The sequence below is a fragment of the Mustela nivalis genome (assembly GCF_964662115.1).
Source record: "Mustela nivalis genome assembly, chromosome: 14".
In the NCBI taxonomy this organism is placed as follows: domain Eukaryota; kingdom Metazoa; phylum Chordata; class Mammalia; order Carnivora; family Mustelidae; genus Mustela; species Mustela nivalis.
This window is the reverse complement of record NC_139033.1, coordinates 83,077,762-83,091,412: the sequence shown is the minus strand read 5'-3', so window position 1 is coordinate 83,091,412 and position 13,651 is coordinate 83,077,762. Positions and strand designations below refer to the sequence as shown.

The following is a 13,651-nucleotide window of genomic DNA, read 5'->3' as shown; positions in this document are numbered from 1 at the left end:
TTATTTATTTATTTATTTGACAGAGACACAGCAAGAGAGGGAACACAAGCAGGGGGAGTGGGAGAGGAAGAAGCAGGCTTCCCTCGCAGAGCAGGGAGCCGATGCGGGGCTGGATCCCAGGACTCTGGGATCATGACCAGAGCCGAAGGCAGACACTCAATGACTGAGCCACCCAGGCTCCCCCAGAATATTAATTCTAAACACAATCTGGTGGGGTGTCTGGCTGGCTCAGTCAGTAGAGCACAAAGCCCTTAGTCTCAGGACCATGAGTTCAAGCCCTACAGTCAGTATGAAACCTACTTAAAATATAAAGAAATAAAGAAATGCAATCTGAGGGGCGCCTGGGTGGCTCAGTGGGTTAAACCCTCTGCCTTTGGCTCAGGTCATGATCCCAGGGTCCTGGGATCAAGCCCCAAATCGGTCTCTCTGCTCAGCAGGGAGCCTGCTTCCTCCTCTCTCTCTCTCTCTGCCTGCCTCTCTGCCTACTTGTAATCTCTGTCTGTCAAATAAAATAAATAAAATCTTAACCCACTGAGCCACCCAGGCGCCAATAAAATCTTAAAAAAAAAAAAAGAAATGCAATCTGAGCACACCATGCCTACTTATGGTTTACAGATCATAGGCATGGCCTTCAAGGCCCTGCATGACTGATTCCTGTCCAGGAGAGCTGCTGTTTGGCTTTGCCCCTCCTGACCCATCTGGCAAACAGAAGCAGGACTCCTGAGCTACAGTACTTGATGCCAGAGGGCCATGTCCTGGGAGGTTGGCCCAGCCAACTGATTGATGACCATGTGGGATGCCTGCTGATCCCTATGCTGTTGGACAAATCATTTTCTCTGAGAATTAGAAGAGTAAAGGGCATTTGTTAATTTCACTCTTGGCAACCATCATAGGGAAGCTGACCCACAGGGCCTCAGAAAAGGGCTTATCTTTCTGATAGAGACCAAGACAGGGCCAAGTCAGGTAAAATAAACCACACATCCGGGCCTCAGAAAAGGGCTTGTCTTTCTGATAGAGACCAAGACCAGGGCCAAGTCAGGTAAAAGAAATCACACATCCGGGCTAGAAGAGTAGGCTCAGGCTTAGCCCAGGTTTATTTCCCAAACTGAAAATGAAATGCAGTGATTAAAGGAGATGAGATCTGGCCATTCCATTCTCACTGTGGCTTTTAGGCAGCTGTGCAAGATAGTGTGGGTGTAGGGGTCTAACCATGGGAGCATAGGTGCAGTGGCACTCGGGCAAATCACTACAGCCCTCTGAGCCTGCTTCCCATGGGACATTGGAAATGAAGGTGCTTTCTGAACTGCCAAGGGCAAACTGCAGGGACGGGGCTTCCTGGCTCAACCAATCATGGCCAGTACCGCAGGCATCAGCTTCTGCTTTACAGTGGGGTCTGCAGGTGGGGACTCCTTGGCCTTCATGATGACCTCATGGGCCTCCTGGAAGAGATCCTCTCCCACTGCTGCCTCTACACGCTGGCGCCATGCAGCCAGCTTGGGTCGACCTTCGAAGACTTGGCAGCCAGCACCCACAGGCTGCAGGGAGAAAGGAAACAGGATGCGGGTAGAAGGTAAGGTCTTCTGCCTGGTTTGGGGGTCCCAGAGCCCCAGAAGAGGTTTCCACACATAAGCATGGACCATAACCAGGTGGGGGCAGTGTGAGCAAGACTTCAGCGACTACCCAGGGCCCTCCCCATCTAGCAAGCCACCGTATCCATAGCACTCACATGCATCAGCTCTGTGATGGCTACCAGATCAGCCAGTGAGATGTGGGGCCCGATGAGAAAGGCCTTGTTCTGGAGGAACTTGTCCTCAAGCAACTGCACGGTCACATCCAACTCGGCTAGAGTGGCTGCCAGCATCTCAGGAGACACTGGCTCACCCAGGAAAACAGGGAACATCACCTGGGAGGCAGGGAGGCACAGTAGACAGTTAGGGGCCAGCCCAGCCTCAGAGGCAGGAAGGCAAGTGTGCCTCCCCCACCCCAGTTTGAGCTGCTTTCTGGTTCTATACACCTGTCTTTGAAGGCTGGGTGGGGCCTGCAGGGAAATTCCCAAAGGACCACTGTTTCCAGATATATCCCAGAAATATTCCTGTTTCTGTGATCTCTGATGGCTGAGCCTCAGGGGACATCTGACAGGACTCAAACCCCTTTGAGAATGACTCAGGGGGGACTTCAACAATGAGTTTCATACTTTGGAAGTAGGCGGCTAGCCTAGGGACAGTCTATGTTATAACCTCTTTCCCCTGAATGTAAAGTCAGTACCGCTTACTGGATAAATAATTAGGATGGGCTTACAAGGTTTCCACTCTGCCACTTAAAAAAGCAAGTGGCCTAAAATAAAATACCTAATCCCTCTGAGCCTCAATTATCTCATCTATATTATAGGAATAATAGTACATGACTCTTTTATAAATGGAAAAGTGGGACAGTCAGTGAGAGGGACAGTCAGTTGCCTGAGATGGCACAGCCAAGAAAGACTAAGCCAAGAGTAGAATGGACATTTTCTGACAGCAACCTACCAGGAACTAAGGAAGAGGGCTAGGAAAGGGTAGTGTCCAGTATCTGGGAGGAAGGTGTTTTAGGGGGAAGCATCAACAGCATCATGGCTGGCAGAGCTATAGGAAGATACAGTGGATGAGGAGCAAGGGAAGAATGCTTCATGCTTCGTTTCGTTAAGTTGCTTGGGGGAGCCTGGAACTCAGGTCAATATGACTAGGATTGTACATGAGCCCTGGCTTCGGGCTTCAATTTCCTTCCCCATACAAGGTAGACAGAATCAGCAGTCTCTCACTGGTGCCCTGGAGGCCAGCCCTGAGCTAATGGCATTCCTTTGACTACAGAGTTTTTTAAGAATATGGATCAGGGGGTGCCTGGGTGTCTCAGTCAGTTAAATGTCCAACTCTTCTTTTTTTTCTTTTTTGTTTTTTGTTTTTAATTTGACAGAGATCACAAGTAGTCAAAGAGGCAGGCACAGAGAGAGGGAGAAACAGGCTCCCTGCTGAGCAGAGAGCCTAATGTGGGGCTTGATCCCAGGACCCTGAGATCATGACCTGAACCGAAAGCAGAGGTTTGAGCCCACTGAGTCACCCAGGTGCCCCTAAATGTCCAACTCTTGATCTCATCATAGGATGAGCTTGGGTCATCATCATAGGATCATGGGACTGAGCCCCACATCAGGCTGCACATTAGGCATGGAGACTGCTTAGGATTCTTTCTCTCTCTGCGTCCCTCCCCTCCCCCACTCTCTCTCTCTCTAAAAGAAATAAAAACAAAAATTAAAATTAAAATATGGATCAGTTGCTGAGATTTAAAAATGGGGGCATTTCATATATAAGAGTCCAGATTTCCAGCTTTTTTTTTTTTTAAGATTTTACTTATTTGAGACAGATAAAGAGCAAGCACAAGTGGGTAGAGGGGCAGCGGGGAAGCAGACTCCCTGCTGAGCAGGGAGCCCAACACAGGGCTTTATCCCAATCCCAGGATCCTGGGATCATGACCTGAGCCAAAGGTAGAGGTTTAACCAACAGCGTATCAGGTGCCCCTCTAGCTTCTTTTCCATATAAAGGGTGCTGGCCACAGGGTATGCCTGCTCAGTATCTAAGGCTGATGCTGGGGAGAAGCCACTGCATCAGGAGGGCACAATGAACTCTCAATTTGCACAACCCCAGATAGCCTTCCTCCCTCATTTTTTATTGATTCACCCTTGCCAGAGATTATCTACCATTTCCCTTCTGTTTCAATTTGGTTGATCCAAAATTCGCAGGGTTTGGAAGAGCGGTTTTGTTCCTCTTTAAATATAACAGATCATACTAGGATAATAAGTACATTGCAATTTATTTATATAATGAATTACTGTAGAGTTCTTAAAATGGATAAATTAGATCCATCCACAGCAATATAGAAAAATGCACAATGCAGAGTGATATGAGAGCATTTATATAAAATTTTAAACATGCAAAGCAAAACTTTATTTTGCTTATGATGACAACTAAGTGTAATAATGTATAAAATCGTAAACTGGAAGGACTCCCTCTGGACCCCAGAGCAGAACGGCCTTTCAGGAAGGAGTGAGGGCAAGGGAGAGGTCTTTTGAACGTTTGTCCTCTGTTTCTGTTTTATATAAGAAATGACAGGAAACAGAGAAATAAAGCTCATAACCCACAATTAGCAATACACTTTATTGTTTTTTTTAAAGATTTTATTTATTTATTTGATTGAGAGAGAGAGAGAGCATGAGGTGGGAGAAGGAGAGGGAGAAGCAGACTGCCCACTGAGCAGGGAGCATGATGTAGGGCTCAATCCCAGGTCCCTGGGATCATGACCTGAGCCAAAGGCAGGTGCTTAACTGACTGAGCCACCCAGGCGCCCCTACCCATACACTTTAAAAAATGAGGAATCTTGCTTCTGATTAGGACATCAATGTCACAAAAACCATAGCTCCCATCATTAACAAGGGTGGAAAGAAAACAATCTTATCTTTCCAGAAGCCCTAAAAGAATGTTGACCATGAAGAAAAGTATCTTGTGATTGTCTTGTGTCCACTAAAAAGTGATGCCCACTAGATAATGACCGTGGGACTGAAGGATGCTTCCCCACTTCCAGCCCCTCACCCTTTGGAAAAGGGCCTTTCTAAGCCTCCTACAGTAGGGAGGGTGTAGCGACATTCCTCTTTCTTGCTGGCCCCCTTTTATACAAGCTATCTCTAATAAACTCCACCTGTTTTCTTTCTCTGAAGTTCCATGTTCATTTCTGTGACTCAGGAACCTAGACTCAGGGGTCGGGTAAAGGCACCATCCATCTCCAGATGGTTCATCTGGTTCATCATTCATCATCCCAAACTGAAACTCTGTCCCCATTAAACAACAACTTCCCATTCCCTCCTCCCCTGACCCCTCACAGCCATCCTTCTACTTTTTTGTCTTTATGAACAGAATCGGAATTTCATATAACTGGAACCATACAGGGGCACTTGTCTGGCTCAGGCGGAAGAGCATGTGACTCTTTTTTTGTTTTCTTTTAGATTTTATTTATTTGACACATAGAGGGGGAGAGAGAGAGAGCAAGAGAGCACAAGCAGGGGGAGTGGCAGTCAGAGAGAAGGGGAGAAGCAGGCTCCCTGCTGAGCAAGGGGCTTAATCCCAGGACCCCAGGGATCATGACTGAGCCACCCATATGCCTCTCTACCTTTTGTTGAACATAATGCCTAGCATACTATAAGACATGCAAAAAAAAGAAGACACTGTGACCCATAATCAGGAGGATAAAAATGGCCAAGAGAAATAGACCCACAGGGGACAAAGTTATGAAAATTAGCTGCAAAGACTTTAAAATAACTATTATAAATATTTCCAAGAATTTAGAAGAAAAGATGGACTAAATGGGTAAACAGATGGTACATTTCAGCACAGAAAAGGAGATTTAAAAAGCAAATGGAATTTCTAGAACTGAAAAATACATGTTGTAACAGAACCTGGATTGGGTCCTGACGGAAGAACCATCCGGCGATCTTTTGGAAACTTTGGAGGATCAGAGTTTATTTAACACCTACTGGCTCAGAGGAGAGTGATCTCCAAAGGTCTGAGCCCTGAGCACAGACAAAAGGGGTAATTTATAACCTTCTGTTTCTGCATACTTTGTACTTTTGGGGCATGCACGGAAGCAGGGCAGAGAGAAGAACCAAGAAGAGCCCTGGGCCAGTGGCTGGGACTCCTTTGCTGACTCAGCTGATCACCTTAGAACACAGATTTTCCCTTACCAAAGTCTCAAATGAAGACTGTATTAGATGGGTTTAATAGCAACGTGGGCACAACAGAAGAAGGAATTATCAAGTCAAAGTTAGGTCAACAGAGACTATCCAAACAGAAAAGAATGCGATGGTGCTTTTGCCCCTTTGGGGCGATGCCCTCAGGGCCTCACCTTGTGCCACAGGGCCCGGAGGCAGCTTCTCCGCAGGGTCGTGTGCTGCCATGCCAGATACTCATCCACAAGGGCGCGGGCCTGTACATCTTGGGGGTACCAGTGGTCAGGGACTTTATACTTCCGGGTCAGGTAGAGCAGGATGGCCACACTGAAGGGGAGGGAGGACATGATGGGTGGAGGAGGGGCTTAATCAAATTCCCTTCTTTAATATTCCTGACAATGTGCCAAGGTCTTTGCCTCATTCTCCAGAGAAGGAAGTCAGACTTAGAACACTGATGGGACTTGCCCCGGCACAGAGCCCTTGGTGGCAGGGCTAAGAGTCTTTTTTTTTTTTTTTTAAGATTTTTTTTTTTTAAGAGATTTTATTTATTTATTTATTTGTCAGAGAGAGAGAGAGAGAGAGAGCGAGCGCACAGGCAGGCAGAGTGGCAGCAGAGGCAGAGGGAGAAGCAGGCTCCCCGCTGAGCAAGGAGCCCGATATGGGACTCAATCCCAGGATGCTGGGATCATGACCTGAGCTGAAGGTAGCTGCTTAACCAACTGAGCCACCCAGGTGTCCCAGGGCTAAGAGTCTTTCAGAGACAAACACCCAAGCTCATCCTAGCACTGGGCAAAAGCCCATAGCAGAGTATCCTGCCAAGAGTATCCTGTTCAGAGTCAGTCTCTGATCAGAGGGCCAGAAGGCTTCCTGGAGGAGATGCCATCAAAGCTAACCCTTAAAGCTCAGTTCTTTCCAGTCTGCATCCATTCTCATCCTCTGGCACCCAGACCAGCCTCAGATGGCCTGACTGCTCAAAAAGGCTTTCCTGTCATTCCTTTGTCCTCCCTAAAGCACCCTGTAGGAAACACTGGGGCTGCTGCAGGATCATGGAACAGGAGAACAGACCAGGCGCCTGGAGCTCTCCTCCTGCCCTAGGTCATGAGGGCTACCATGGTGTTGGGACAGGCATGGATCTGGAAGGGCCCTGAGATGCATGAATTTGAAGCCATAAGAAAGCTTTCAGGAGGGGCGCCTGGGTGGCTCAGTGGGTTAAGCCGCTGCCTTCGGCTCGGGTCATGATCTCGGAGTCCTGGGATCGAGTCCCACATCGGGTTCTCTGCTTAGCGGGGAGCCTGCTTCCCTCTCTCTCTCTCTCTGCCTGCCTCTCTGCCTCCTTGTGATCTCTGCCTGTCAAATAAATAAATAAATAAATATTTAAAAAAAAAAAAAGAAAGAAAGAAAGAAAGCTTTCAGGAACTTGGATTACTCCAGGGGTTGTGCCAGTAAGGGCAGAAAACCTCCATTTCCTATTAGGAATCCTGTATGCACGTCTTGGCTTAACAACTCACTTGTCTGTACAAGATATCCTGGAGCTCTTTTTCCTCCCAGCTAATTGTTCAAACCACCTCTGGGGACAGCTGCAGGTCCCTGGGAGTCACAGACCTCCTGACTGTGAGAAAAGACACAGAGAAATGCAGAAACTGCACGATGCCCCTGGCAGGCACCATGGGTGCTCAACACTGGGTGACACAAGGACCCAGGACAGCAGAGAGCAGCAGAAAGAAGAAAATGACACTGACATAATGTCAGGAATTCTGGGGGGGGGGGGGGGGGGGAAGGAATGCATCCATTTCACCATTCCAGAGATAAGTTCAAAAGCTTCAAGTTCTCCTTGTTATGGGAGGGGTGACATAGGTGATAAAAGGAGCAGAGTGGGGGCTGGGGGGGGGGATTGGGTATGAACTTCCCTAAAGAGGTTTCCACTTCTTGGGATCTGTTGGGATGTAAAACACCCACATGCCTCACAGTCCTCCCTTGGGGGAGACCCACCCAAGGAGGCTGCAGCCCAGACTTGGAGTCACTGGGTAGACCAGAGGCCCATGGGCCATCTCAAGCCAGAGCACCGTCCCTTCCCTGTCCTATGCCCCTGCCCTGGGGTACTCTCACCAATAAACACAGGATGGGTACAGAAGTAAAATATGCTTGCTTGTCCAAGCATTCCTGTGAACTGGACCAGCAGGTAGGCCTGGGTCTGGGTTCCAAACCTGACTCTCTATGGGATGTTAGGCTAAGGACCCTTCACCTCTGAGGAGATTAGTTTTTTTGTCTCTAAAATAGAGCGTTAGAGGGCACCTGGGCAGCTCAGTCAGTTAAGCGGCCGACTCTTGGTTTCGCTCAGATCATAATCTCAGGGTCCTGGGATCTAGCCCTGTGTGGGGCTCTGAGCTCTGTGGGGAGTCTGCCCGTGGACTCTCTCTTTCCCTCTCCCTCTGCCCTTCACTCTGCTCACTCAAGTTCTCTCTCTTTAACATAAATAAGTCAATAAAATAAAATAAGTAAATAAAATAAATGGACCAGATGGTTCCAGTGAGTTCTGGTGGCAGCCCCAGTGTCCCAGTTACCTCTCGGCCAAGGTGAAGTCTCCATCCTTCAAAGCAGGCACCTTCTTCAGGGGGTTCACCCGGGCAAAGGCATCGCTGAGGTGCTGGCCTGCAGAGAGCCCATCACGGTGGGTGAGGAAGGAAACACTGAGCCCTGCAAGGCCTGTGCCCACTCCCTACTAAACCCAGGCCACAATTCCATGGTTCTTTCCATGGTTCCCATTGCAGCCCCCAGGTGCTCTCCTGCATGGCAAAGGCTAGTGAGGGCCACTTGGGTAGGGGCAGGACCAAATGTTGCAAAATGGACCTCGAGAGCCCCAGCCATGCCAAGTCCCACTGGGCACAAGTGCCACCCACAGCCCAAGGGGCAAGATGTGATGCTTCAGCTGTGCTTTCACATGCACCCCACCCACCACCTCTACAGCATCCCTAGCCTCAAAAGTTCACATTCAAGGTGCCCCAGGCTGCCAGAGTGAGGTGGCTAGTTACCCGAATGGAGCTCTGATTCCTTATAGTGCCCCTTTCCCTGTGGACTCTAAGGTAAGGGCACCAAACACAGAGAAGTGGCTTTCTCCCAGTATCTATTTACTTGCAAACAACTTCTTCCAGTTCCTCTGTGTCCCCTTGTTCACCCTGCCCTAGGCCACTGGGCTAGAGCTGGCCCTGCCTTTAGGTTCTGCTGGAGCTGGAACAGTCACACTTTTGTCCCACCCACAACCCCTAAAAGATGCAGCCTCATGTCTCCTGGGCCTCTGGCCTCTGCTTCAGTTTGTGTGAGTGGCTCCTACTCCTGCAGATGCTGTCAGAGAGAAGCTTCTAAAGAGCATGTAAGCTTATCACCCACCATCCTGCTCAACAGTCTTCAGTGGCTCCCCATTACCCCAGGATCAGGCGGAAGCTCCTCGAAGCCATACATGATTGCCTTAACACTCTAGCCTCAACATACCCACTGTCCTCCCTTCTCCCTCCCTTCACACTGTGACTTTACTAGACACACCTGCCCTGCTCTCCTAGTGAAACCCACCGCTCTGCACCCTTTATTTAACAGCCTGGCTGGGATGTTCCTTTGTCCCCATGCCCTGTCCCCTGTACACAGCAGAGATGACCCCTGGGGAGGACAAGTGGGAAATCTCCCTAGCAGACTGGAAGAAGATGAAGAATTCAGGCAGAGGGACAGGCCAGTTCAAAGGCATGAAGGCAGGCAAGGGCATGACAAACCGTGGTGGTAAAGTGATGGGAGTGGGGGTGGGGGGGGGGGTGGAGGCTCAGCCAAGCAGAGTTACCCCATCTGCCCACCAAGCAATACCTCCATTCTGCTTCCCTCAGCTGTGTCCTTGGAGCCTTGGGAGCCTACCAGAGACACAAACCCTCCAGCTCAGGAGTGCAGGGCTCAACATGTTCCCGCAGCCTCCAGGCAGTCTCCCTTCAAGCCCCCAGCATGGTGGGGGGAGCCCAAGGCACAAGAAGGCAGAGAACAAGGGAAAGCAGAAGGCAACGCCCAAGAAGTAGGGACAGAAAGGAGCCCCCAATGCAGATGGGGCCGATGCATAGCGCCCCATCCCAAACCCAAGCCTGGGCCCACCTTTGAGCAGGTCCACCGGGCGCAGCTCGAAGGGAATGCGGTTCTTCTTGGCAAAGATGTAGACGGCGCGGCAGGGCTGGGACAACAAGTCCAGGTAAAGCTCCAGCCCCATGGCGGCCAGACCAACACACCCGAGCGCAGCCAGGAACACACTCTGTCCTGGGGCCACGCCCCACCAGCCTCCACTCCCGGTTGGGTAGCTCCGGGCATCCACTCCGGACTCCGGGCTCCGGGCACCGGGACTTTGGTCCAATCGCTGGAGCCGCCAAGGGCGTGTCTGAGGGGTTAGGACCAAGAGCGCGGAGCCGAACAGGCAGGCGGGTGAAGCGTAGGTCTCCCATCCAAGGGTCCCGCGGAGGTCCCCAGTCCTTCGTGACAACCTTATTTCATGCTGTCTTCAAGGTTCATCCACGTTGTCGCTGTCAAAATTTCCTATCATCTCCATTTTAGAGATGTCGAGATTGAGGCAATAAGTGATCATGGACCCAGGAAGTTTGGCTCCAGAGTCCATGTTCCCAAGAATACTCCAGAGATCGTGATACCTGAACAGACCTTGAGGGCAGTATGCTGAGTGAGCTAGGTCCAACAGGGAAAGACAAATACGGTGTAATCACATTTATTTATGAAATCTAAAAAAAAAAAAAAAAAAAAAAAAAAAAGCCAAACTCATAAGTAGAATGGTAGTTACCAAAGACTGGGAGGTAGGGAGACTGGAAAAATGGGTAAGAGTACAAACTTGCAACAAGAGATAAATAAGTTGTGGAGATCTATCACAACATAATGATTATTGGTCAACAACGTAAGTTGTCAACAATATAGACAACAACTGTAGTACAATTTCAAAGTTGCTAAGAGGCTAATCTTAATTATTCTCCCTACAAAAAAAGAAATGGTAATTAGGTGACATAATAGACTGTTAGCTCATGTTACAACATATAAATGTATCAAATCAACAGTGTCCACAGTGTCAATTATATCTCAACAATAAATTGGTAGGTAGATAGATAAAATTATGGGGAGGCTAGAGAGCTACAGGGCCTTTACAAGTCATCATGCCCGAATTCACCTGCTAAGCCCTAATTTCAGGCCTGTTCCTTACAGCCCGGGTATCCCCCAAAGCATGCCACCTCGCTGGTGAAATGGCATCAGTGTCATTTCCTAACATAAGTCCAACTGAAAATGCATCCACAAGAACGTAATATTTTCTACACAGTAAGAAAGCTCTTTGCAAAGAAAGCAAATGTTGGTAATAATGATTCTCAACTGAAAAAAAAATTTAATGAAGGACAAGAGCTTCAGATGTTGAAGTTTGAAAAAGGGGCTAGACCCTCAGAGGAGGTCAGTTACTTGATCCCCACTTCCCGCTGACCCCCAGGAGGAGGGCATTCCCCCAGGAGGAGCTGGGCCAGGTCCTGTCTAGGGCTCAGCCTCAATCTTGAAGGCTCAAAACCTAATTTGGTCCATATTCCAGGATTAATATTTTTCTTAGGATCTGAGTCACATACTCAACTCACAAGAGAATGAGGGATTTATTATTTTATGGAAAAAAGAGATCAAGGCCCTTTAGACAGAATGCTCCCAACCAATGCTCAGAGCAGTCTCGGAAGTGCAATCTCCCAGCAAACCTGGGGAGGCAGAGTGTGGATGAAACAGGCCACGCCACCTGCAAGGCAGCTTCCACCTGAGAGCTTTAGAGAGTTAGAAAGACCATCTGTATTCATTAATTATTTCTACATAACAAATTACCATGAACTTAATGGCTTAAAACAACACATATTTATTATCTTACAATTTCTGTGGATCAGAGGTATGGGCCTGGATTCACTGGGTCCTCAGGAAGGCTGCAATCCAAGTGCCAGCCAGGACTGGGTTCTCATCTAAGGCTCAAATGGGGAAGGATCCACTTCCAAGTTCACTCGGGTTTTTGGCCAAATTCATTTCCTTGCCATGATAAGACTGAGGGTCCTGGCTTCTTGTGGGCCATTCTCAACTCCTTGCCCCAGGGACCTCCTAACATAGTTGCTCAGTTCTTCAAAGTCAGCAAGGGAGAGAGTCTGTAGAACCAGTCTGCTAGCAAGATAGAGTCTTGTATAATGAAACATAATCTCAGAAGTGACATTCCATCACCTTTGTCACTTTCTGTGACTCAGAAGCAAGTCATGGGCCCTGGACACACTTGAGGGGAAGGAATTATAAAAAGATGTGAATATCATCTATGGTCATTGGGGGAGGTCGGTTCTTTTTTTTTTTTTTTTTTTGAAAGATTTTATGTATTTATTTGATACAGTGAGAGAGCACAAGCAGGGGGTAACAGTAGAAGGAAAGGGAGAAACAAGCTCCCCACTGAGCAGGGAGCCCAGTACGGGACTTAAACCCAGGACCCTGAGATCATGACTTGAGCCGAAGGCAGATACTTCACCAACTGAGCCACCCAGGCACCCCGGGGGATCAGTTTAGAGTCTGTCTGCCACACCTTCCAAGGCTTCATAGGTGTGCAACCTGTGCAACTGCCCAGTCCCCCAACCCACATATAAATGGGTACCACAGTTGCTTTAATGCTCTTGCCATCTTCAATTTCTTAATAATCTTAGATCGAGGTGCCTCTCACTTTCATTTGTAGCCAGTCCTGGTCAAGGGGTCCAAAGAGCTCAGAAAGCCAGATAGGGCATTGCTCCAGGCAGTGACAGGTGCGCCTGGTGACAGGAGAGCCAGTTGCTCTCCTGAGGCATCCTACCTTCTTGACATTTAAACCACTACCATCTTTGGAAAGGAACATAGGTGCATTTAAATATCTTCAGGGAAAAAAAATGCTTTCACATTGAAGATTTTACATGATTTAGGTACTTGTTACTCACATTGTGGCCCTTAGAGCAGCAGTAGCAGCCTTGACCATGAGCTTGTTAGAAATTGTTGACCTTCAAAATAGAAGCTCTTTTACTAGCAAAAATTGGTTTATTCTTGAATAGCAGAGAACTGCAACTCAGGACGTGCAAGCTAGGGCAAAAACTACAGGCAAATCCCACAAATGATATGGAGGAACAGTATTTTACTAAGCAGGAAGATGTTGAGAGGGGTTGTTTTGAACGAGAGTCCAATAGAGAAAAACAAGAATTCAGGGTGGTCGGAGTCTCATTGGCTGTGTTACTGGGGTAATGGATTTCTTCCCTTCTTTTTATTTGAGAGAGAGAGACAGCGATACCAAGAGCACAAGCAGGGAGGAGAGGGAGAAGCCGGTTCCCCGCTATGCAAGGATCCCAAAGCAGGGCTCGATCCCAGGACCCCAGGATCACCACCTGAGCTAAAGGCAGACGATTAACTGACTGAAACGCCAGGTGCCCCTGGGGTAATGAATTTCTTATAGGAGCAACACTGGACATCTTTTCCTCTTGAGGTCTGTAATTGACAATTCTCCCTATAATTGACATCAAGTGCTATGGCATGAGAGGTCCCCCCTCTGGCCTCCAGATTCCATTTTATTGATATCAGGAGACATAGATAGATATTCCATTACAGATATATAGATATTCCATTATAGATATAGTATTATGGAATATATATACACACACATACACATACACACACAGATTATTATTCAGCCTTAAAGAGAAAATAATCTGGGGCACCTGGCTGACTCAGTCAGTAAAACTCAATTTCCACACTGGCGTAGAGATGACTTAAAATAAAATCTTTAGGAATGCCTGGGTGGCTCAGTTGGCTAAGCAGCTGCTTTCGGCTCAGGTCATGATCCCAGCGTCCTGGGATCGAGACCCACATCGGGCTCCTTGC

At 48.3% G+C, this 13,651-nt stretch overlaps 1 protein-coding gene across 1 annotated transcript; it reads right to left on the bottom strand.

Annotated features, from left to right (window-relative positions):
• Positions 1-1,071: 1,071 nt before the first annotated feature.
• LOC309847464 (glutathione S-transferase theta-1) lies at positions 1,072-10,138 on the bottom strand. The gene is made up of 5 exons (XM_082697767.1): positions 9,866-10,138; positions 8,305-8,392; positions 5,920-6,070; positions 1,727-1,903; positions 1,072-1,535 (listed from the first exon to the last, which is right to left on the bottom strand). The coding sequence occupies exons 1-5, from the start codon at positions 9,975-9,977 to the stop codon at positions 1,341-1,343; spliced, it is 723 nt and encodes a 240-aa protein (XP_082553893.1). The 5' UTR covers positions 9,978-10,138; the 3' UTR covers positions 1,072-1,340.
• Positions 10,139-13,651: the final 3,513 nt, after the last annotated feature.

Excerpts from the sequence above, each read along its gene's own strand:
- LOC309847464 (XM_082697767.1), bottom strand. The coding sequence starts at position 9,977 with ATGGGGCTGGAGCTTTACCTGGACTTGTTGTCCCAGCCCTGCCGCGCC. Across the intron at positions 8,393-9,865 it reads CCCGGTGGACCTGCTCAAAG|GCCAGCACCTCAGCGATGCC; the intron begins GTGGGCCCAGGC and ends GGCTCTCTGCAG. Across the intron at positions 6,071-8,304 it reads GACTTCACCTTGGCCGAGAG|TGTGGCCATCCTGCTCTACC; the intron begins GTAACTGGGACA and ends CCTCCCCTTCAG.